The 25,048-nt window shown below is 41.1% G+C and overlaps 1 protein-coding gene across 1 annotated transcript in view; it reads left to right on the top strand.

The window, feature by feature from the left end:
• Positions 1-25,048, top strand: part of SORCS3 (sortilin related VPS10 domain containing receptor 3) — a 566,298-nt gene that overhangs the window by 515,537 nt on the left and 25,713 nt on the right. Inside the window, exons 15-19 of the mRNA XM_046654523.1 lie at positions 3,810-3,927; positions 4,956-5,089; positions 14,730-14,843; positions 17,898-18,069; positions 20,637-20,823. Coding sequence (XP_046510479.1) covers positions 3,810-3,927; positions 4,956-5,089; positions 14,730-14,843; positions 17,898-18,069; positions 20,637-20,823 — 725 coding nt within the window. The remainder of the gene's footprint in view (positions 1-3,809; positions 3,928-4,955; positions 5,090-14,729; positions 14,844-17,897; positions 18,070-20,636; positions 20,824-25,048) is intronic.

The following is a 25,048-nucleotide window of genomic DNA, read 5'->3' on the forward strand; positions in this document are numbered from 1 at the left end:
GAAAATTTTAGTGTATCAATTTGCACTTTGGGGAAAGACTTGGGAAAAATTGTGTATGGAAATCTGGGATAGAAGCCAAAGAAATATAGATGAAAGAATGTTCCTGTCAAGATTGCAGGAGAGAAGAATCTGAATTAGTTCACAAGTCCTGACTGAGCACCTATTTTTGTGTCCAGTCTTGAAATGAACATTCTGAGATCAGAAACAGACATCCCAAAGAGTTGGGAAGACCAACAACGTGGACATCCTTAGAGGCTCAGGGTCAGTTAGGCTGTGCACCTGGATGATGCTTGCATCTTCTCAGCATCACCTGGGAAATGATTAAGCCTGAGCTTGAGGTTCTATGCTAACTAATTCTTGAGTATTCCTCTCCCCTGTGGGCAACTTTGTCTGTTAGAAAGATCTCTCACATTTTGTAAACTTTCACACTTTCACTTTTTGGTACTTTTTATACTCAAGAGAACTCTTTAGAGTGCCCACTTATTGCTTTTCCCTCCCATGACCCACCCTAAGTCATCTCCAGGTTACCAAGCCATAGTTCTTACAACACTTCTTGGATAGATAGATAGATGAAAAGTGCTCTTGAATCATATTGCCATCTGTATTAGTTCCCTGTGGCTGCTGTAACAAATTATCACAAATGTGCAGCTTAAAAGAACAAAAAGTTATTCTTTCATAGTTCTGGAGGCCAGAGTCCAAGATCAAAGTGGCAGCAAGGCTGCACTCCCTCTAGGGCACTAGGGGAGAATTTTTCCTGTGCCGATTCCATCTCCTGGTGGTTCCAGGTGTTCCTTGGCTTGTGGTTGTGTAACTCCAATCTTTGCCTCTGTCTTCACCTGGCCTTCTCCTCTCTGCACGTATCTCTTCTTTGTGTCTCTTATATTTGTCATTGGACTTAGGACCCACCTTGATAATCCAGGGTGATTTCATCTTGAGATCCTTAACTTACTTCTGAAAAGATCCGTTTGCCATATAAGGTCACATTCACCAGTTACAGGGAATAGAACATGGTCATCTCTCTTTGGGGAGCCACCATTCAACCCAATACAGCACATTAATCACTCTCTTTTTCAATGGTCCTTAACTTTGGAAACTGTGAACTCCTTTGAAAATCTGGTAAAATATATATAATTTCTCCTTAAATAAATCAATATGTGCCAATGAACATATTTTTATTTAAAATTTCAAGAGATTCAAACTCTACCACCACTCCCAAAACCCATAGAAGTACTCTAGATTGAGACAGTTAGTTTATCTTGTTTTTGAATGGTTGCATCCAAAACTAACTACAGTTTTCCTTTGTGATCTGGTTAATGTAAAATAAACCAGGATATTGCCTCTTCCATTCTAGATAATATACAAAATTCTATTAATGCATTTTAAGATCACCTTAAATATTTTTGTTCTCTCTGAAGTGTTCATTTATATTAATCACATTGTGTATGAAAACTCTGAAGCCACGACCACTATTATTATCATTATTATTATTACTTAACATGAGCTGCACCAGACCCCATTTGTTTTATCCAACACTTACGTAGTTGGCAAGGGGAGAACCTGACATTTGTCCCCGTTACATCACATGTTATTAAATTCAGGCTGTCTCTTCAGTCTGTCAAGACCTTTTTGGGTCATGATTCTGCCTTCAAGTGTGTTGACTGTTTCTTCCAGCTTTGTGTCATCAGAAACTGTGATTTCCAATGACCATTATTTTCATGTCTTCGAGTCATTAATAAAAATGATCAACAAGACAGAGCAGACAGTAGAACCTTGCAGCTGACTACTCACACCCTCCCTCCTGCTTAATTTTAATGCCTTAATTAGGTGCTGTTCAACCACATAATTTTACTAGCACCTGGCTCATATTTTTTCATCTTTTCTTCAAGACTGCTATGGCAGACCCTGTCTTCCTTGCTGATATCCAGGTAAATCATGTGCCTCGTATTTCCCTCTTCTCTCTGCCTAGTAATCTTTTCATAGAAAGGAATGGGATTAATCTGACATGATGTATTTTGTGATCCATGAAATAAATGTAAACTATTTGAAGTAGGCAGAAGTGTTCAATTTAGCATCACTAATATCCTGCTATGCAGAGTATTTCAATCAGGGAAGACTTACCAGAGGAGGTGGCATTAGAATGTGGGAGGATTTAGATAGGCTGGATAGAGATGGAAGAATTCATTTATCAACTTCTTTTCCAATTGTTTTGTTTTTGTTTTTGTTTTTGTCTTATCCTGATAGTCTTTCAAGTTAACTCTCTTCAAACAAGTAGAAGTTTTTGATAAGAGATAACTGTTTTGCTAATGATTTGAGACGTACTGACTCATGACCTCTCCACAAAAATAATCAGAACTAAAAAGTGGAACTACCTTAGTGGAGACCTGACCTGGATACCTTGAATTTGGAGACCACTGACTATGGCAAGAATGCAAGAGAACAGAGAGAACCCAGAGGAGAGATTCTTAAGTTCACTCTGCTCCACACAGTATTGGCTGCATATCCTAGCCCCGCGGCTTCTAGTGCTCACTGCTAAGCTAAGATTCATAGAAAGACCAGACAGTTTAACGGAAGGAGAGACCCTCAGTCTCTCCCTCAAAGTCTGTTTAATCTCCTTTTAGACAAGGCTCTAAAAACTTTTATTTGACTTTTAACCAATAAAACATTAAAAATTGTTTCCTGGGGTGTATTTTAAGTTGTATGATCTGCAAAACAATCCCATTTCTTTCTCCATTTCACAATTTTAGTCAGTTCCCACCCATCCGAAAGCGTCCCCATCTTTCAGATCATGGAAGGAAGCTTCCTTGGAGGAGAGTTAGCCTCTTAGATGTTACCAAAAGAATATCTGAACTTGGGGAGAGGAGAATCTAGGGCTGGAGCGTAATTAAGTCTTGCTGAAACAGAAGCCATCCAGTTCCTTGAAAGACTTCAGTCTGGCTAGGTTCTCAGCACGATTGGTCTCCCCTTTACAGCACTATGATAAATGTCTTGCATTGTAATTACAAGACATGCCACCCGAGTGGAGTATGGATGATCAGTCTTTTTTTCTATTTTTCTAGAAACGATTGATCATTCATATTTATAGGGCTGTCAACTGCTGGGCTTTGAAAAGGTCAGTATTGATTATCTAAGCCATACAGGTGGTGTGCTGCTTTACCATACATAAATATGAGTTCCTTTTATGAGACCACTGTGATTTTTCAGGGAAGCAGGGAGGAGGGTGACATTCATGTGAATTAAGCAATGGGAATTTTAACTAAAACACACTTAGATTCAGTCAGAACTTTGGAATTGGCAGAGTCATACTTTAGATTAGCTAACCACCCCCACCCGCAACATACACACAAACAATTTACTTTGCAGAGGAGGAAAGCGAGTCCCTGTCAGTGGACCTAAGTAGATAAAATGCCAGTGCTGGCAGGAAGGAGAAGCAAGAAGGCTCTATGTCAAAATATGAACAACAGTTCTATCTGAGTGGAGGATTTTGGACTATTGGATGAATTTTTTCCTCCTCCATACCTTTTTAGATTTTAAATGCTTCCTGCAAAGCACATCTATTACTACTTTTGCCGTTAAAAAAATAAATTTAAAAGAAAAGGTTGGTTTTAAGTCCAATGTGAATAGCATGCCAATTGGCTGGAGTTGTGTAGACAGTGGACTTTCTCTTCAACGGCCTTCAAAGACCTCACTTTGGAAGAACCAGTAAAGTCCAGGCTGCAGTTCCGTCCTGTCTCTCTCCAGTCTTTGTACATTAGTGACTGACTGTGGGGCTTTCTCTGCTTGTCTTTCCCATTCCTCCTCTGAACACTTAGAGTCTTTGGCCACTTCAGCCTCCGTTCTGAATGGCAGTTGGTGAAAGTGGACTACAAATCTATCTTCAGCCGGCACTGCACCAAGGAGGACTATCAGACCTGGCACCTGCTCAATCAGGTACACCACAGGGTCTGGGGTACCAGCTTCTAGGAAGAGGAGCTACTGCAAGCTCTGTTTTGTCTTCCTAGTTGGAGGAGGAAGGTAGTGGGCCATCTGAGGAGAATGGTGGGTTTGAGGGGGAGACTTGGAGCCCACACACCCTGGTCCAGGAGAAGCAGATGCTATTTTGAGGCCATTTTACACCCTGGGACCCTGATCCAATTATTAAGGTAACAACGCAGCTTGGGGGAGAGGTGACAATGATAACTTGGGTTTTTAGCACTATCCATGGGGAAATAAGCCCAGACAGGTGGGAGACCTTCCAATGGTTTGATCATCACACATTCCAGTGGAGAGGATGAGGGCGTTTCTCAGGCCAGCCAGAAGTAAGGGCTCCAAGAACATTGGGAACAGGACCACGGAGAAAGGGTAAGGAGTGGGAATGAGGGGCTTTGGCAATGGCAGATATATATTGCTACACAACATAGGCTCCTGTGTTCTTCAGAACCATTAGGTCCTGGTAATCTGTACCAACTTCTCCTCTTTTCACCCTTGACTAGGAATAAGGACTTGAGCATGGTCAAGTGACTTGACCTCATGACTTGAGCTCATTTATCATAGAGAGGGAACTTTTAGGGTCAACTTCAATTTTACTCTGAAGATGATGTGAAAAATATGACAGAAGTGCATTCCTTTCCACTAGAATTTCTGCTGAAGCCAGTTGGGCAATTGCCTGGTGGTCTCCGAGGATGACCGGAATTTTTGCTTTCTCTGTGAAGGTGGTGAAAAAAACAGGACAAAGTGGACATCACTAACTAGGTTGGGTGTCAGCGTAGTGATAAGCCAGCCTCTCATAGTGTTTCTTTTGTGTGGTAGAAAAGAGCAGCCCTTTTATCCTTGAAACTCATGAATCGTTATGGGGAGTGAGATTGCTAGACAGAGTGATCAAAAGAAACTGAAAAGGCTAATGCTTCTCCTTGAGAAGCTGGCTTATTTCATCTTCTTTGTGTTTTTCTGTCTCTCTCACTATGAACTTTTTTCCTAAGGGAGAGCCTTGCGTCATGGGAGAAAGGAAAATATTCAAGAAACGCAAACCAGGAGCTCAGTGTGCCCTGGGCCGGGACTCCTCAGGGACGGTGGTCTCAGAACCCTGTGTCTGTGCCGATTGGGATTTTGAGTGGTGAGTTCCTTGGCATCTCGTCGCCAGTCCCAACCAGATGCTTACCTGTTTGGGGGTTGAGGATGAAGATGGCATTAGAGGAAGAAGCCAGAACCCAGAGGTAGGAGGTATGTCTGCTGGCCTCAGGACCCAAATGTCCCAGTTCCTGGGCCAGATAGGAAGTCTGCATCCCTGGAAGGAGGACAGGAAGAGGCATTTTCCCAGAGAAAATCACTGTTCTATCAGAACAGCATGTCCAAGGGGACTTCTCATCTTCAGTTAGCAGCTATACTTGAAAGTACCAGAGAGGTTGGGCTGGGCTCTGGCAGAGCTCAGAGAGCTACAGGCTTGGACAGTTACCTCCAGACATGTTTATTCAGATTATGCTCTTCCATGTGAATTCTCTCATCATCAAATTTTTTCCTCCCTCTAATGACAAGCACAAAGAAAAACTTTAAATCTCACCTATTAGCCAATGATTCACAAATTTCCAAATATTTACCTCCAGCCCTGGCCTCCCTCTCCTCCAGCGTGGAGACATTTGTGGCCATCCAGCTACTTAGCATCCATCTCCCCTTGAATTGCTAATAGGGATTTCAAACCTAATGTGGCCAAAACTGAACTCTTCTTGAATCCCCACTGTTGGAAACAGTTTTTCAGCTCTTCTTGAACCCCCGCTCCCTCCCCCCAACCAATTTTTCCAGCCTCAATAAATCACATAGATATCCACTCTGTTACTTAAGTCAAAATCCCAGCAGAGCTTGGTTCTTTCCTTTCCCTCATCCTCGGGTTCAGGTCATCTGAAAGTCCATGTAAGTTTCTACCTCCAAAATGAATTCTAGCTCAAAGCACCTCTACACATCTCTACTGCTGTCTGGATCCTCCAAGAGTCTAAGTCTCTCTCCAAGTCCACCCTTGTCACCCTAAAAATCTATCCTCCTCACAGCAACCAAAATTATATTTTAAAAACCCAAATCAGGGGGCTGGCCCCATGGTGTAGCAGTTAAGTTTGGCATGCTCTGCTTTAGCAGCCCAGGTTCAGTTCCTGGGCATGGACCTACACGACTTGTCAGCCACTATGTGGCGGTGACCCACGTACAAAATAGAGGAAGATTGGCACAGATGGTTAGCTCAGGGCTAATCTTCCTCAGGGAAAAAAAAGAGGAAGATTGGCAATAGATGTTAGTTCAGGGTAAAACTTGCTCCGCAAAAAGAAACAAAAAAGAAAAAACCCCACCAAATTAGATTTTATCACTTCTATGCTTAAAACACTCCAATGGCATCCCTTCTCCCTTAAAATAGAATACAATCTTCTTTCTTTGGCATGCTCTGTTGTAGGTGATTTGGTCCAATACCACTGTGCCTTAATTTCTTACCATTCTCCCCTCATTCACTGTTTTGCAGCCACACTACCATCTCCTCTACCTTAGTTAACCTAGGCTCATTACTAGCAGAGGAAAAGCAAATGCAAGGATTTCTCCCAAATCTCAGCATTACTGGCACCTTTGGATCACTCGTGTCTCAGCAAAAATACCAGCTCCTCGAAAATGCCTTCTGAGACCACTTAATCCCACCTACACCCTGGCACTCTCTGGCTTATCACTCTGTGTTAGTGTCTTCTTGGCATTAATCGCCATATGGAATGTTCACGTTTTTTGATTGCTTTATTATTGCCTATCTTTCCCCAGTAGAATGTAAGTGCTGTGAGTGTAGGAATTTTAGACTTTCTTCTTTGTTGCATCCTCAGTGCCTAGCCCACAGTCAGCATTAAGTAGTTGTACCATGTTTCTGAATGTTGTTCCTTTTAGGAGAGTCAAAACCCTTCCTAGTTCTGGGAATGGGTACATGTCACTCTGATCTCAGCTAGATGAATTCTTCCTCCACGTCAAAGGCTGAAGTTCAATTCAGGTATTTTCATACTCATTCCAGGTTAAAGACAAAACTAAGAGCTCGGGGAACAGCCTATAAACATGGAAGAGGCAGGGCAATGACAGAGTTGCATTTGGGCTCTGCTGGTGGCAAATAACAGAAGTAAGTCCAAACGTGTACAGAACAGCTACGCCTGCCCAGCAACCTCACCCCTTCCATCCTTATTTCGTCCAGCCTCTTTCCTAACCTCAATTTGGAAGCCATCTTTAGTTTCCCACTTTCTACGAGGACTGTACCTGGTAGCTCTAAGCCAGCTGTGTGACCACGACTGCTCCCTACCTACTCTTCATCCCTGAACTCGTATCTTGGAAAGCTTGACTTCAGTGAGAGTCATCCAAATGGGATGTGCCACATGGAATTTAAATGTAAATGGCAGGGTGCTATCTGTGACGATTTTGATCCTTTGGAAACAGAGGATATTTTCACACTTGGGAAGAATAATTTTCAATTATTAACCACAATCTAGCAAAATAGTCATAGCAATGTATACAGTAGGCCACTCAGAATTATGGCGTGTGACGTATTGATGTCAACCTGAATGTTCAGAATATGAATATCAGGTTTGCTTGTGTCCTGCAGACTGACTCTGTGGAGGCAGGCTGTCTTTGCGTATGTCATGCTACATTTTATCCTGTGTCTCCCTGAACTGTAAGAGACCCTCACCCATTGTCGGGAAACCTCACAATTGACAAGGAGTGAAAATTGTAACAAAATATTTTTCCTTCAGCAATTTCATTAACATTTACTAGTCCGGAAAAAAAAAATCCCAGCTCTGATATTCAGTTTTTGACCTTGGAAAATTTTCTTAATCTCTGTGAGTTCACCTCCTCAGCTGTAAAATACAAACATGTAATATGTATCTCATTGGGTCCTAGGGAAAAATAAATGAATTAATATACATCATTAATGTGGATAAGGCATTTATCCTAATGGTGTACACTGTAGACATCCAACATATGGTAGCTGTTGCTGCTATGCTGTTGTTAATCTTGTATCCCGGGGTTAAATAGTCCCCGTGGTATTTTAAGGAAGTAAACCAGAGCTTATACATCCAAATAAGTACTATCTACAAAGCTGTGCCTTTGGGTGTTATCCATTTATTTTGGTGGCGGTGGCATTGCTTAAAATATTTCTGAACCCTTCTTTGGGAACTACTGTCAGAATGCACCTGTAAGTAAAGCAGGGAAGAAAAAAATTCTTTGCGATGCGTTCTTTGGTTCTCAGACGTGCATTGGTAGAGGTTTCACCTGGACCCAACGCCCCGTAATGTCAGAATCATTACTATACTTTTTAATGAGAATAAAATGAGCATCTGGGGTGTAACTTGTGTGACCTCGGTCACATAACTGGGAAAGAAAGAACTGAGGTTTAAATGCAAGTCTAGCTAAATCTTACATTCTCTCCTCTACGTCACGCCATTTCTCAAGAAATCAAACAAGTCTTTATTATGTTAGATTCGCTTTATGTTTCAGAAGAAGTAGGATCCCCAAGTTTAGTTATTCTAAAATTAAAACTCATCCTCAAAGGACCCAGGTTACTCCTGTTGATGAGATTTAATAGAGAATGCTCCATTAACTCAAAAACAATTCCAAATGAAGGAGTTTTGACCATTGGTACTGGAATTGTAATAGGTGTACAGTATACGGGAGGACTTTATAGAATTTTTTTCTTGGATATACAAGGTATTGTATTTTTGCCTTTCTATAGCATATATATATAGCATATATATAATATATAAAATAATATATAATATATAATATATAAAATATATAATATATATTATATATAATATGTAATATATAATATATTATATATAGCATATATAATAATATATATTATTATATGTCATATTAAAAGGAAGATAGAAGAACCACTTGAGTCTGAGGGAGGATAAAGACACAAGACTGGATGCTGGGTTAGTAATCGTAATCTGAGAACAACAGCAAAAAATATCATGTGTTCTAAAAAGTATTTTTGCACTACTTTTGAGTACAGAAGAAGCAGTTTAATTTCTGAAATTTTTGGATTTTTTTTACAGTGGTTTTTGTGGACAATGGGCCTGAGTTTTTGAAATTGTCAAAATTCAAAAATTTTTGTCAACTTCAGTAAGCATAACTGTCAGTCAGAAATATAGTTTTTCCATCAAATATAGTTTGTTTGTTTGTCTTTAATGTTCATGCTGGAAAGTACTGCATGGCAACCATTTCATAGCCTTGTCTCCTTCTCAGTGGTCCTTCCTACCAGGGAGTGTTATTAGCTAAGGAATCTGAAACTCCCAGCTGAGTTAATATAAGCGATTATCATGCACATGCCACCTAGTTGTTTCCCTAAGCCAAATCAGGTCACGTTCATTTGATTGGTCCAGGCAACTTTTAAGTCTCAGAGACAGCAGGGAGAGGGTGTAACCTAGTTTAATCAAATTTGGGGAGTGGAGACCACCGGGAAGGATGGATTAAGTGTCTTGATTTTGGTGGAAAAGTTAAGGAGTGCAGCCTGAATTCACAAACGGAGGGTATTTTCCACCTATATCCCTCCTCTGCTTGAAGAGGGAAGATGTTACAGATTCTCAGAAGTGTTTATTTGTAGAACACCATTGGCTTTCACAAGTTTCACCCTTCCATCCAGTGGGGGTGTCAGTGATAAGTATGAATTTTGAATAAATATTGATGTTTCTACTTAATAGCCTCATAAATCTCCCAGCCTCATGCTTGCTCTAGAGAGCCACTTTACAGCAAGCTCCACCATGGCACTGGCGAGGGGCCAGGAACAAATCCTTCTCCTTGGGGAGACCCAAACACCTTTGTTCAGTGAAAACCAGGTTGGCCCAGAGATTTTGCCAAGTGTCTCTCCTTTGTAACTCTCCCAAACATACACTCAGCAGTAACTCTTGCTGAGCACTTACTATATACCAAGTCCTTTAAATGGTTTATCTTACTTAATCCTCTCAATTAGCTTCTGGAAGAACAATCTGATATTATAGGTATTTTATAGATGAAGAAATGGAGACACAGAGATGTTAACTAACTCACTCAAAATTATCATATTATGATTCCAGAGTCCTCTGTCTTAGTATGTCTTAGTGTTTACTTTCCATGTTCAGGATGGTTCCAGATACACAGAGCGAGTTTATCAAACGATAAAGTAGAAGAGAGAAGGGGAGAGATTTTGGGGTGGCACAGTACATAAATTTGGGTGTGTCAGAACTCCATTCAACCCTTAGTATTCTGCATGTAGAGCACAATCAGGCCTGTTTTTTCTATGAACTAGGTATTGTGGAAAAGTCAAAGTTGTATAAAGCAGAGTCACTGAGCTCAAAAAAGACGTAGCAAATAATCAGGAGTATAATTAGGTGCTGAATTTTATGATCCAATATAGTAGCCACGTAGTAGTAGTCACATGTGGTTAGTTACATTAAAATTAAATAAGATTAAACATTCTGTTCTTTGGTTGCACTAGCCACATTGCAAGTGTTCAGTAGTCAAATGTGGCTAGTGGCTACCATATTGGATAGCATAGATTTCAAACATTTCCATTATTACAGAAAGTTCCATTCGATAGCACTGGTCCTACCTGTAAGTGCTAGAATGGTCAGAGCAAAGAGATCGCTGAAGACGGGAGTAAGGATGAAAAGCTTCCTGCAGGGGGTGATGATGGAGCTCTGTAGACTTGCTGCTGAGGAAGTACAAGGAAAATGTGCAGCACTTCAGAGAAAGCAGATATATGAGAAGGTTTTTGATGAGTAGAGGGATAAGGGCAAGTGGGTGGCATGGGGTTACATTAGGAGAAATATTTGACGGATGATTGTTGGTTTTTGCAAACTCTTTCTGAAATGATTTAGATGTAATTGTCTTTCTCTTTGGCAGTCGTTAGGCTTATGTCTTAGCTAAATGATGATGATGTTAATTATTATTCTTCTGTCTTTGTTGTTGTTTTTGTTGTAGTTGCTTCTGTTTGTTGAGTATTCACTCTGTGCTTGCCAAAAACCTCTATCTGCTTGTTCTGATCCCAAACCCAGCATGCTATACTGATCCTAAAATGGGACAGAGGCACCTGTGGAACACCAATCCTGGAATCTCAGCTGCCAAATGAGAGAATGGAGGGAATGGAGGTCAATGAGGCTATGATAGAGCTCAGAGTAGGACATTCCCTGCAACTGGGCAGAGACCATGACTTCTTGCCTGGCTCAGAGAGTCTCGGAATGTCATTCCTGGGGACCAAGGAGCCCTCCCTACTGGTGATTAAATGGGTGCCCCATGGGATTGTACTAATGCTGAACCAGGGGTCAAGAGTCTCAATTATCACCTCCATCTGCCATTGTCAGTTATGTACAATCTTTAACAAGTTATTTCTCCTCTTATTGCTCCCCCTTTCCAATATACCATTTGAGGGAGTCGAACCCAAGGAGCACAAGTGTGCCTTCCTGTTCTGACATGCAAAAGCTGTTTGATTTCTGAAGCTATCCTGTCTCTTCCTTCTTTAGATCATCGAAAGCTTTTCCCTGGATAGGGTTTGGAAGACATACAGGTTCCTGGAAATGGACAAGTTTTCCCCTAAACTTTTAGATGTACTAAACCCTTTTAAGAAAGACACAGAGGTGACATTTCTTGAAGAAAACTGCTTGTGTGTTTGCAGAAGCTGTGGTAGCATACTTCCCTGAGGCAAATTAAACTTTCTGATACATTTTCTCCAAACTTCACAGTTCAATAGAAAAACATCTTGCCCCAGGAAGCTGGAGCAGCAACTGGAACTGCTTGTTTGTGTAAATCATGCAAACTCCAGAGCTGTGCGGGGAGTTGGGCAATATGAGAGGTTTTAATATACATTTAGCCGAAGTTAATGAAGAAGTCCACAGCTTGAGGGCAGCCAATGATGTTGCCGTTAATGTTATTAAATATTAATGAGGTGCTTTTTCTCTTTGGGACAAAGCAAAATGTCTGATGCACCTTTTTTAATAACTGTATTGCTAAAAGGTAGCAGAGCTGAACAGAATTCCTAAAGATGGGGACATTTAGCAGAGAGCGTTAAGACATTTTTCTCCCTCCCAGAGCTACTTAGGAGAGTACCCTTCCTTCAAAGATTACTAAATATCTTAGGGTTGGCAGGACATTCAATAGATTTCCCTCATAAAGCAATTGGGGAATTTTCTAGAAATAAGGCAGACACATCACAGCCTAAATGTTTCTACAGCTAAACAATGCTTAGAAATCAGATATTCAGGGGTGTGCCTACATGTATTTAGTTACCAGTTCTGTAAGGGAACAAATGAATAAATAAATCAATCCTATGATTAGTAGCATTTGCTAATTGCTATAAATATTCCCACCATGGCTGATTTCAAGCTACTAACGTGACATCAGTGAACGTGGAATTGGGAAGAGATGTGTAGTAGCACCTTATATAGTATTTCTACTGTATAGATACACAGACATAAATGACCTCAAGAGCAAAGATAATATAATGATATATAATAACATTTTATGTACAGTATATATTATACGTAATAATAAAATGCAGTAAAATAATGAGGAACTTCTGAGTTTTGAGTATTTATTACCTTTTAAATATAGTTTACTTAATTGAGATTTTATGTAATTTAATTTTTAATAATGGCTGTGTTTAACAACCATTAATTAGCTTGCAAAATTCCTGAAATTTTAGGTTGGCTCTCACAGGCTGTTAGAAGCTGGCATGACACTGAGTCCATATGAACTCTCAGGCTGAGAGAACTCCAATCATTGATCAAGAGACCTGGCAAAAGATTTACTTGACAGATATATGCCTTTCTCCCTCTTTTCTTCCAGTTTCATTTAAACATGGCCATATCAAAGCTGGTCTTGAGTTTCACCTTTCCATGTAGCGATTAGCAAGGATTCTATCTCACACTCACTCCACAGGCATCTGTTGAGCACTTGAGATGCTGTCTGTGGTCCACACGGGAAAGTCAACTATGGATTCGCAGTCTCCCTGACGAGATAGATCAAATGCAATGGGAAAATTAGTGCGATCATTTTCAAATGTAATTGAAATAAACATCACCCAGTAAACATTTATTCAACACCTGCAATGTGCTAGATACTGTTCTAGACTCTTATGTTAGTGAACAAAACCAACAGAGGTCTCTGCTCTTCTGCAGCCTCAGTGTTTCCAACATGCAAGGGCCACAGAGATTTTGTTTTGGGAATCAGGGATGGCCTCATCTGACCTAGATATTGAAGAAGGATGCATAGGAAACTACCAAACACAGAAAAGGATAGAGTGCTTCAAGCCCAGGGCATAACACATAAAAAAACCAAAGAGGATGGGAAGTTGGCCTGGAGTGTTCAGCTATGAGTTTGGTGTGGACGAAGATGATGAGACTGTAGAATGGCGACCAACTGGGAAGATAATCTCACTAATCAGTGGGCACTTCTTAACTACACTGTTTAGTGTTCTACTTCATACTCTATTATTCTTTTCTTTTGTTGGATTTGAGGCATGTTGCATCCCTCTCTCCAAAAAAGAGTGAAAACCCCTTGAGGATAGGGATGGGTGGACTTCTTTCACAGGACAGGGTACACATTGAGTGATAAATAAATGTAGAACTAAATTTTTATTCCTGTCTCCCTTTCATTCCTATCCTAGAGACATGCATAGACAATGTGCTCTATTTTTATTGGACTTTAATCTAAATCTTGGTTCAGAGAATATGGGAGCAGAAAAATAAAGGAGGGGTGGGTCTGGAGAGAGTGATTTTCCCTTGCTGTTTTATGTTTCATTAGCACTCAGTGGATTAATATTCAAATATCCAGATTGTTCTGCCCAGCCTTTGAGTTTCAGGAAAGGCTTGGATGCTTAACTTAGAAGCCTGACTTCTGCCAAGTGAAGCCACCCTTAGTGACCTCTGGTTGGTTACAAGAGCAGTAATCCCTTTAGCCTACTTTATTGCTTTTTTTCTACCCTGACATTTATGCATCTGGGAGCCTTATGAAACTCCAAGAAGTAAGGAAACAGCATTTAGATTTCATGTGGGGGACCTCTTCCTACCCTGATCTGTTACTTCCTCATTTTGGAATGGAGAGAAGAGGAGAAGGGATCATACCTGACTCTCTTTCTTCATTTTATTATGGCTAGGCTTTTGAGAAAACATGGAAAAGAGTTACAGTTTAGTTTTTTTTGTTTTATTTTTTAGGTAAATGGGACCTGTGTTAAATATAGTTGGGAAAAGTTTGAATGGCTGTATGTGTATATGTGAATGAAAATATATATGTGTGCTTGAGAGAAATTGCGGGAAAAATGAAAATAAAATCTGTGAAATCAATTTTGGAATAACAGATGTGGAATCTTAACACAGAAGTGAATCTTGACCTTCAAAGTCATCTTCTCGGTTCTCCTCTGCTTATTTCAGTAATCCCGCTGTTATCCAAGATCTGCTTTTAAGCTTAGATCATCCCTTACACCCAGCGCAAGCCAGTGTCCCTGCCACGTTGTGTATATCCATACCTTTTTAAACCTGGAATCTGCATTTGATAATCCACTATTTCTTCTATAGACTGGAATCCAAATGGCTTGAGATTATTTCTCAATCTAAAAATCCTTTCTCAAAGTGGTAATATTTACCCTCACTCGAGATATTTAAAATAATGTGTGGCAGCTTTGGGGATGGCTATATGGGTGTGCTTGTGTTTGTGTGTGTCTGTGGGTATTTTAGCATCTGTGCATCTATACCAGTGTGCAATATTCTTTTTCTGGACAGTGACTATGGCTATGAGAGACATGGAGAGAGCAAGTGTGTCCCAGCCTTCTGGTACAATCCAGCATCCCCGTCAAAGGACTGCAGCCTTGGTCAAAGCTACCTTAACAGCACTGGGTAAGTAAAACACCTAAAGGAACACCGCTCACTGTTTTCCTGATCCTTAAGTTGGGATCAAAGGGAACGCATCACTATCAAAGCAAGATCAAATGTGAGTAGATCTTGTTTACAACAAGATGGCTTCTGAGGAAAGTTGAAGAGTCTTTAGTGGAGAGTAGCTTTTTGGGGAGCATCAGAAGAGATTTATGATCACCTAGATTTCAATACCTTTTGCCTTTTGCCTCTGACAGATCATAGCTGTTGTTTTGGTCAGGCCTTCTTTTCTGGAAAAAGATGCCACCTTATTGCTTAGGTCCTGAGGGAAGTAAATTAACACAAATGGCGTGTAAATATTATAGTGCTCTCTAGTGATAGAGGAACTGAACCTCTCATAGAATGATGCTGGAAACTTAAAATTCAAAAGTCCCATCCTAGCAGCTCCTGGAATAAGAAGGTCAAGGTCCACTTTCTATAATTGTCAATTGTGTGTGCATTTCTCTCTTTGTTCATTTATCAGTTACTCTTTCAGATGCTTGAAGAAAGTTTCCTTGGAGATTTGTTGTCTTCCCCTTCTTTTGCCACCTCAGTGGCACAGAACAGATTTGGAAAGTGGATTGATGGTCCAGGACAGCACTTTTCCAATTTTAATGTGCTATGGATCATCTGGGGATCTTGTTAAAAGGCAGCTTCTGGTTTGGGAGATCTGGAGTGGAGTTGAGACTCTTTGTTTATAACAAGCTCCCATGTGATGTCAACATTGTTGATCTCAAGACTACTCTTTGAGTAACAAGGGAGTGAGGTGTTCTGGACTCTAGTCTCAGATCTTCCAGTAGGTCTTCTGCCATCTCAGTCAAGTTACTCATCATTGGGTACTTTCCCTCACCTGGTTGTGAAATAGTGGTAGGTATTATCTACCCAACTGAAGTCCACAGAGAAAAAAACAAAACACAGAAGCAAGAAGGAAGAGATGTGTTGAGTGGTCTGAGCCATTCTGAAAAACATGAATTTTGTTGTCAAATATTTGGTTTTTAGGGGGTTATTCTTAGGGCTTAAGGACCTTTGATGTTATTTTATTATAGGTGTCTGGTTTAGGGGTGTAAGCCATTCAAAGTACAGATTCAGCAGCATAAACATACAGAGATGTGGTGTCAGAGAACAAAGTGTTATGAAGTTTGAGGAAGAGAACTATAATGGGCACAAATGATCAGATGGGCCACCAAATTCCCAGCCAGAGGATACCTTGGACATAATTGAAAGAGAAGTGCATTAGGATGTCTCATATGATCATGTGACATATGTAGGTAGATCCAATTTTAAGTAACTTAGGTGTACCAAAACCCTGAATAGCTAACCAAATAAATCAGGGAGGTGAAACAAAAAGACTATTCATTTTTTTCAAAAGACTCACTACAACTTTCTGTGCATACCTATACGTTGCTTAAATGTTAGCTTATATTACAAATTACAAAACCAGCTGGCCAGTTGAGGTTGAAGAGGAAGAGTGGATGACATCAAGGTTGCAATAGGGTGTGGTATCTACTGAAATATCTATCATAAGTGAAAACTAAATATCTTGTAAATGACTACAGGTCAGTAAGAAACTATAAATTACTTACAAAAGTTTGATTATCTAGACGAGTGCTGACCAAAAGGACTACAATGAGAGCCAAGTAATTTAAAATTTTCTAGTAGCTACAGTAACAAAGTAAAAACAAAAAAGTGAAATTTGAATTTTAATAGTATATTTTATTTAAACCAATATATCCAAAGTATTATCATTTCAACATGCCACACAAACCACATTTTAAGTGCTCAATAGCCACATGTGGAAAGAGGCTATATTGGACAGCACAGCTCCAGACCCATTATGAGCTCAGTTGGCAATTAAAAATAATATATATCTACAAGAGGATGTATTGTAATTCCATCTGAGGCAATAAGTACATATAACATTTGCTTACCATCCTTCTGAGATCTCTGGCTGGAGGTACAGGGCTGGTGGCTTAGCAATGGGGAAATGTCATGTGTAGTAGAGGACCAGTATCACTTAGAAAGAATTTGGTTTCATCTGTCTTCAAGGCCACCAGAAGAAGGCAACATAGATGGATTAGTTAATAATTCCTGACACATAGGGTGAAAGAAGACATGATGATGATGATGATGATGACGATGGTAGTGGTAGTGGTGATACGTGTATTTTATGTGGTTTTACCAGAATGTTGATTTTATGCAACCATGCAGGTAGTGATATGCTTGGAAATAATGTCTGCCATGCAGTTCAGGGCTGTGGAAAAGATTTTTGATTGACTTCACTTGCTGGGGTCAGTGGTCAACGAGATGACATGGCATCACTGTCCACAAAGATGCCCTTGTCCTAGGAGGTCGCAGAGCTTTGTGGAGAGGTTTTCCCATGCTAACTTCTTCTCTGAGATAATTTTACGTCAGGAGGACTGAATTGGAGCTTCAGACGTTTGCTTCTAGGCTGGCATTTGTGTTGAGTGGGAAATGAAATATTAGCCAGGAGAGAAAATGTGCTAGGAAATAGCCCAGTGGCTCCCGAGTAAGGACTATTAGGATTGGGGGTTGGCATTATGTCCTGGGGGTGGAAGGAAGACAGGAAGAGGCTTCCTGATTAATCAGAGTTAGAAGTCTAATCTTCTAGCTGCTGTCTGGTAGAGAAAGCTGGAGATGAGCTCAGGGAACCAGAAACAAGTCCCTGCCTCACAGAAAGAGGCACCTGCTTTTCTTGCTTCCTCAGTCCAGTGCGTCTGCCTCCTCTTGTCTTGTGTGTGAGTCAGATATTGATTTTTCTTGGCTGGTTTAGACGCTGATCTGATCGGTGGCTCTCCAGGTAGGATCAATAACAATGTTTAAAGAGCTACTCTTCCTGAGATGGAGGATAGCGATTCCTCAGCCTTTGTTTAGCTTCCTAAATGGCTGTCCCCTCTAAGACTCAGTTTGTAGGGACAGCTGTGTGAAATTTGTCTCTCTTTGCTCTCTTGCATTCTCTTTCTAACACACACACACACACACTCACATGACACACCACTGACAATTGTCAATATTCCTTAGGTACCGGCGAATTGTGTCCAACAACTGCACAGACGGGCTGAGGGAGAAATACACCGCCAAGGCCCAGATGTGCCCTGGAAAAGCCCCTCGGGGCCTCCATGTGGTGACCACCGATGGACGCCTGGTGGCAGAGCAGGGGCACAATGCGACCTTCATCGTCCTCATGGAGGAGGTAGGTGCCGGCCTGCATCTCTGTGGTCAGAACTCACAAGCAGATTATGCCCTGTTCTCAGAGAGTGAAGAAAAAAAATATTGTGTATTCAGATCCCTGCATCAAAGTCAATGTTGAGAAGCTGAGACTTCTGGGAGAAGACAGAGGGGGTGAAAGAGGGCTTGGGATGTTTAGAGAGTCTTCCCTTTGTCCCACAGTACAGACCCAGGCTGCAGTGGGTCCACTTGTCTCCATGCGGAGCAGATCTGGTTATATTCTCTGAGGGTCCCTTTTAGGGTCTGCCTTGTGGAAGGAACATTTATCACCATAAGACCTTGTACTCTAAACTTTGCCAGAAGAAGGGAATTTAAATTTTATCTGTTGCTTTCAGGAGCCTCTTTTCCTATAAACCCTTAACCTTACTGATTAGAAAAGCCCACATGGCTTTGAAAGGGTCTCGAAAGTATCAGTGTGAGGGTGGGTGAAGATTATTGAAGTCTTTTACACCTATCTTTGTAAAGAATGTCATGTTAGGGGTCAGCTCCGTGGCCGAGTGGTTAACTTACCGTGCTCCGCTTTGGCATCCCAGGGTCTCATCAGTTCGAATCCTGGGTGTGGACATGGCACTGCTCATCAAGCCATGCTGAGGTGGCGCCTCACATGCCACAACTAGGACACTCAATTAAGATACACAGCTATGTACCAGGGGGCTTTGGGGAGAAAGAAAATCTTAAAAAAAAAAACAAAAAGAATGTTATGTTAGTCGCTTTTCCATCAGCTACCTGCTCCATTCGTTCACTTTTTAGTGTCTTCTGCAATCTGGGCAGTAAAATCAGACTGCATTCATTCATTCCAGGATGGAAATAGCTCTGTTGTATGCTTCTTGCTCCCTTTATGAGCTGTTTCATCTCTTTCCAAACTAGGGAAGTTTTCAGGCTCTCCTTACTGAGGTGGTGGGGTAAGAAAGCTCGCCTGACTTACAGAGCTCTCTAAATTTATATGAAAATTTTTCTATGCTGTTGTGATCTCAGAAAGAGAGCAAAGCAAGCCAGGAATTTTTTCTCAAGTGTGAATAATTTAGAAACCTTTAAAATCAGCCCCTTATTGGACAAGACAGTGAAGGCTCCTTATCCTGGGTTGACAGATTCTTCAACCTTCATCCATACTGGGTGCTTGAATTAAAGGACTTTAAGATGCAGAGGAGGTCATTATCACATTTCCACCAGGGAGTTTCCAGGACCAGCACTATAAAAACTTTCTCTTGAATAGATGTGAAGAGCCACAGTCTTATCCATTTGAATTCCCTCCAGTTCATTTCCACTTTAATTTGTATTCATAAACTAAAAGTAGTTGACACTGTGTGGGGAGCAAGGGAGCATCTATCAATATTTCACTCACATCTGGGTCGCCATAAGGGAAGAGACAGAAAGCGAAACTGTGATGAATGCGCATTCACTGGGCAGAAGGATTGGCTTGTAATTCCAAAATGATGTATTTCTTTTTTTATTCCATCAACTAGTTTTGTATATAAACAGAGAGATCCAATTGTTTGTTTTCATCTGGAATCCTTGTTTTGTGGTCAGGTTCAATTGCATTTATCCAAAGTATTGGCTCAATATAGTGGGGGGAAGGAGAAGGAAGGATGGGGTTCAGCATCAGCCCTTAAGAAGCTGAGAATTGGCTTGGGGTCATAAGATGCCCTCCCCTGAACCATTGGCATCACATCACCAGGCAGCACACAGAGGGCTATTGGCCTTCTGAGAGGCAGAGATATCTGTGAGCTGGGATGGTCAGAAAGGCTTCAGGAAAGAGGGAGCTTAGGCAGGTTTAGGAAATCCAAGGTCAACAGAGCACAGATGTAATTTTGGCTGGTATTATTCATCTGTAGAATAGCAATAATCATCCTACCTCTTAGAGTTATTTGAAGGTGGCATTATATAATATATGTGAAGTAATTAGCATAATACTTGGAACATAGTAATAAATACTGAAAAATAGGAACCATTATATTATAGCATGGCGGTTGAGAGCATTAGTATTGAAAGGAGACTTCCTGGGTTCAAAATTTGGCTCTTCCACTACTAGCTGTGAGACTTTGGTCTATTTACTTAATTAATTTTTGTCCCTCTTCGTGAAACAGGGAGAGTAATGCATTCTACATTATAGAGTTGTGAGGGGATTAATTGGAACTGGAAAGAAACTTTATGTGTTAGCTGTTACTATTATTGTTATTATTATGACACAGGACATGAATAATTAAACCATGTGTGTGAGGGAATCAGGGAACCCCTTGGCTTCCCCACTTTAAAGCATCATAAGAGGCTCTACCTTGTCCACTATTGCGAGCGTTACACCAACTCAGCCTGCCCTGAACTTGGACATACAGGGACAATAGGTCCATAGTACTGCGCATAGTGCCCAATGGATATCAGATAGGAGTCTGACGATTGTGTTGAGGATGTTTCAGCCCTCTGGGAGAGACTGTAGGCCCTCAGAGGGTGATGCTGAAACCATAGGAGGAAGCATCATATAGGAGTCAGGCTGGACCATGTGAATGAGCCAAGGCCAACTGCTATTCCCCCTCGCAGGGTGATCTCCAAAGGACAAATATCCAGCTTGACTTTGGGGATGGGATTGCGGTGTCCTATGCTAACTTCAGCCCCATCGAGGATGGCATCAAGCATGTGTACAAGAGTGCGGGGATCTTCCAGGTGACAGCCTATGCGGAGAATAACCTGGGCTCAGACACAGCTGTCCTCTTCCTGCACGTGGTTTGTAAGTAGCGTGAGCCATCCCTTTCTTCCTTTCCTCGCAGTCGACAACTCCCTCTGCCCAAACTTCCTTGGATTCAGAGCTGAGACTGGATTTGGTGTGACTACCACCCCAAATGATGACCCAGATGGAAAGATTGAGAGTGTGCTTATCTGTGTTTTAGAGTTTCATGATACTGAAGTAGACTGATTATTTTGAAAGTTTGGATAAAGTTATCACCTGGCCCCTCCTTTTCTGCTGCACTCTATTGTGATGTAAATATGCGCATGCAGGCACACCTTCAGGTAAAAGTCCCTTCCCTTTGTTTTGGAGGTGCCTCAAAATATAGGAAGTCAAAACCCATCTGGTTAACAGCCTCAGGCTCATTTTCAAGCTACCATAAGTGAAGGCAGCACAAATCAAAGTAAATTGTTCTCTCTGTTGGAAGAACCAAAGAAGGATTAAAGAAATACATATTTAGATTTTTTTAATCTAGAACTGAACACAGAAAATTACTTAATTCATGCATCCAAGGTTACTGAAGGTTTATTCCTGTTGTAAATAATTCTAAGAACTCTCCAAAATGTTTTTGTTGTCCTGGAATATATTTCATTGCTGTTGGCTATTGCTATTGCTTGGCACAAACCAAATCAACAGATGAAATTCTGAAATATCTTGTTTGTATTGGATGCATTTTGTGTATTTACTCTCCTGGAACTTGACCCATAAACTGAGACTTAAATATTATGATTTTAGAATATTGGGTCAGGGAAACGTTATGAGGCTGGTATGGGTTTCGTACATCTTTATCAGTAAGACTTGTGGGTCTAAGGAATTCTATGATTCTTATGTATGTTTCTCACAATGGCTGTTGGGGAATATGCCACATGTGATGAAAATTGTAAGTTTTGAAAGAGTCTAGATGAATACAAGGAGCACCTTTCAAATTAACAACTCAGTGCTGATATAAACTCCACTATATAAACAACCCGCGCTTACCAGATCCCTGGCAAAATGTAAGCTAGTTAATCTCCTAGCATTGTAGTCACAATAGTAGCACAAGGACCAGCAGTGGTAGGGGAAGTACATGGGAGGAGACCTGGATTATAGTTCAGTTACATCCCTATAGATGCAAGGCTTGGTGACCATGAGAGAAAGTATTTCTTCTCTGAGTCTTCTGAACTCTGATGTTTTTTTGAGGTAACTTTGGTTTATAACTTTATATAAATTTCAGGTATATATTATTATATTTCAATATCTGTTTAGACTACATCGTCTTCACCACCAAAGTCTGATTACCGTTTGTCACCATACACATGTGCCTTTTTACCCCTTTTGCCCTCCCCTCTTCCCCCTGCCCCTCTGGTAACCACTAATCTATTTTCTTGAACTCCAGTTTTACAATGGCTTAATTCTAACTGCTACCTTGCCTCTCAGGGTTCTTATAACAGTGAATAGGAAACACAAATGAAACACCTAGTCGTTCACTAATATATTCAACAAATGTTTGCTGAGTTCTTAGTATACGCAAGGCACTCTGGGAGGCACTGGGGAGGTAACAATGCAGCTTTGGCCCTGCCCTTGCAGAGTTCACTTTTGGGGGTGGAGGGTCTGCAGCCAGAAATAGCTCAAGTAGTGGTAACCACACCACATCATCTAGAATCATTCTGTGCCAGAAGCACCAGGTCAGAAACCCAGGTGAGTGGCACAAGTGGTGCTCGTGAGCCCAGCGCTTAGAGCAAGGGAGAAACTGGGTTTGAATTCTGATCATGTCCCTTTGTTAAGTGTCCAGTATTGACCAACCTTCTCAGTCTTTACAAGCTTCTGATTCCTCACCTTCAATATCTAACTTATAGGGAGGTTGTGAGAATCAAATTGCATTATGTGTGTGTGTATCAAGAGTCCCCAAGATTCCTAGGTTTAGCAATCTACTATAAGGACCCATAGGATGCAGCATAGAGTCATACTCACAACTAAATTTATTACAGTGAAAGGAGACAAAGCAAGATCAGCAGAGGGAAAAGGCCCATAGAGCAGTCTGGAGGAAACCAGGCACAAGCTTCCAAGAGCCCTCTCTCCATGGAGTCACCCAGACATGCTAATTACTCCAGCAATGAGTTGTAGCAACATGTGTGAAGGGCTGTCTACCAGAGAAGCTCATTAGAGACTCAGTGCCCATGGTTTTCATTGAGGGCTGGTCATGTAGGCATCCTTTGCCCAGCGTAGACCAAAATTCCAGACTCCAGAGGAAAGCAGGTATTTACAATAAACCATATTGTTGGCGAAAACAGTCTAGGCAGAGTGAACCACAATTATCAGTTAACTGTTGACTGGAAACACTCTCAGAGCTAAGTTTCCAGACATCAGCCAAGGGCCAATGTTGCACACAGGGCTTCAAAGGATGACTGTTTTAGGTCTTAACATTTTTTTGCACCATGCGCAAAATGCCGCTTAGCAACCAGTATGGCATATGGTGAATGTTACCTGTTATAGTAATTACTAAGTACTTCCAATTAAGTTTCTACTTGACACTTCTGCTGAATTTAAAAATGAAGACAAAGAAAGAGAAATTTACTTTCTTTTATTCCAAGGACCTGCCCCACCTATGTTCCTAATTCTCCGAAGAGTGGGCCTTGCCTGCAGGGTGCAAAGACCTACATATCTTAGTGGCAAAAAAAAAAAAAAAAAAACCCACAACAGCAAAGAACAGGTGGTTATGTGCATGAAGGAGGAAACGTTCCTTGAAACTTTTATCGTGCTCATAATTTCCTCCAAATCAATCATGGCTCCATTTTCCAGACAGTTATTATAGTGGAAACTGCTGTCGGCCTCACCTTGCACCATTAGCCAACAAAAGTAGCTGTTAGCCACCCATAATAACCAAGCTCGCACAGATTATTAGATTTTTATCAAAAAGAGCACTATTTGACTGTGAGGATTTTAGGAGTTTGCTTTGCTCCTTCCTGAATGCCTTCAGCTCTCTTCTCTTCTCCCTGATCCATGATCTATCTCTAGGTTGAAGCCTGGAGTCTCTGACTCAGGTTCTTTGCCCTAAAATGATACTACATGTTCTTGTTCCTTGAGGTTCTATTTGCCCAAACTTGCTTGTCCTGAAACTGGAATAAATATTGACCATGTTTGATGGTGTTCCAATTCATGGAAGCTGCATCCCTTGTGTGTTTGTCATGAGCGTAGAGAGAAGGAGGTCTCTTTTTATCTTCTTGGACATCACAGCACGTGACAATGTAAGCCCTGACTGAACCAAGGCCCCTGAGTGATAGAAAGATGAGAAGAATTCCAAGGACCACAAGCCATAGCGATATCATCACTTAACTGTGGAAAAGCCCAGGGTTCCCATGAGCTGGCTGAGGAATGGGCTCCAGGCCATTTTCCCATGAGAACAGGAGCAATGACTTTGAGGGTTAAACTGGCCCCTTTTCCAGCCGAGCAAGAACCCAAGCATGGAAAGACTCTGAGGTTTTAATGTAAGAAACAAGTTTCTCATCTCCCTCCAGACATAGGCTGGCCAGGGACCCCTTCCCACTGCCTCATTCTCTTCCCCATTGATCAGTAAAACACAAACAATAAAGAGAGATATATCAGGTCAACTCCTAAAAATGAGTCAAGCAAGCAGTGAAAGTAGCCAGTGTTTTCTCACACCTTGTGATTTTTTACTCTCACCAACAACCAAACCATAAAAAAAAATCGAACAGACTTCCCTTTTGAAAATAATTAAATGTTTAGCCAAATGTAACTCTGAGTAAATCTAAAGTGACAAGGTTCAAATTATTTGCTGGAATAACTCTTGAGATGCCATCTGTCTGGGGTCCGGTCAGAGGGCTATAGGCAAAGAGTGTTGTCAGGCTGTAGATACACAGATTCTTGAATTCTTGTTGATTGTTTAGGAAAGTACAGCTGGACAGGGCAAGCAGGTCTCACTGGTCTCCTCATTTAAACATCAGTCCTTGTCCAAACACCTTGTCCCCCAAATAAATTTACCTACAACATAGGATCTGCCCAGTGAGACTCAGAAGAATACCCTTGTCCTTAGAGGGACTTTTCCCCAGTGATACACAGAAACCATGATGGTGTAGTGGTTATGGTGATGGTGATAGAAATGGTGCCAACCCATAATTAATTATATCCTACTTTTAACATCCACACATCACTTTCATATGTTCTCATTACTATACGGAAGGCAGGGGACAGGGTAATAGTCTGTGTAATGTCAAGGCTCACTAAAATAGAG

This window comes from Equus quagga, chromosome 2, assembly GCF_021613505.1.
Source record: "Equus quagga isolate Etosha38 chromosome 2, UCLA_HA_Equagga_1.0, whole genome shotgun sequence".
In the NCBI taxonomy this organism is placed as follows: domain Eukaryota; kingdom Metazoa; phylum Chordata; class Mammalia; order Perissodactyla; family Equidae; genus Equus; species Equus quagga.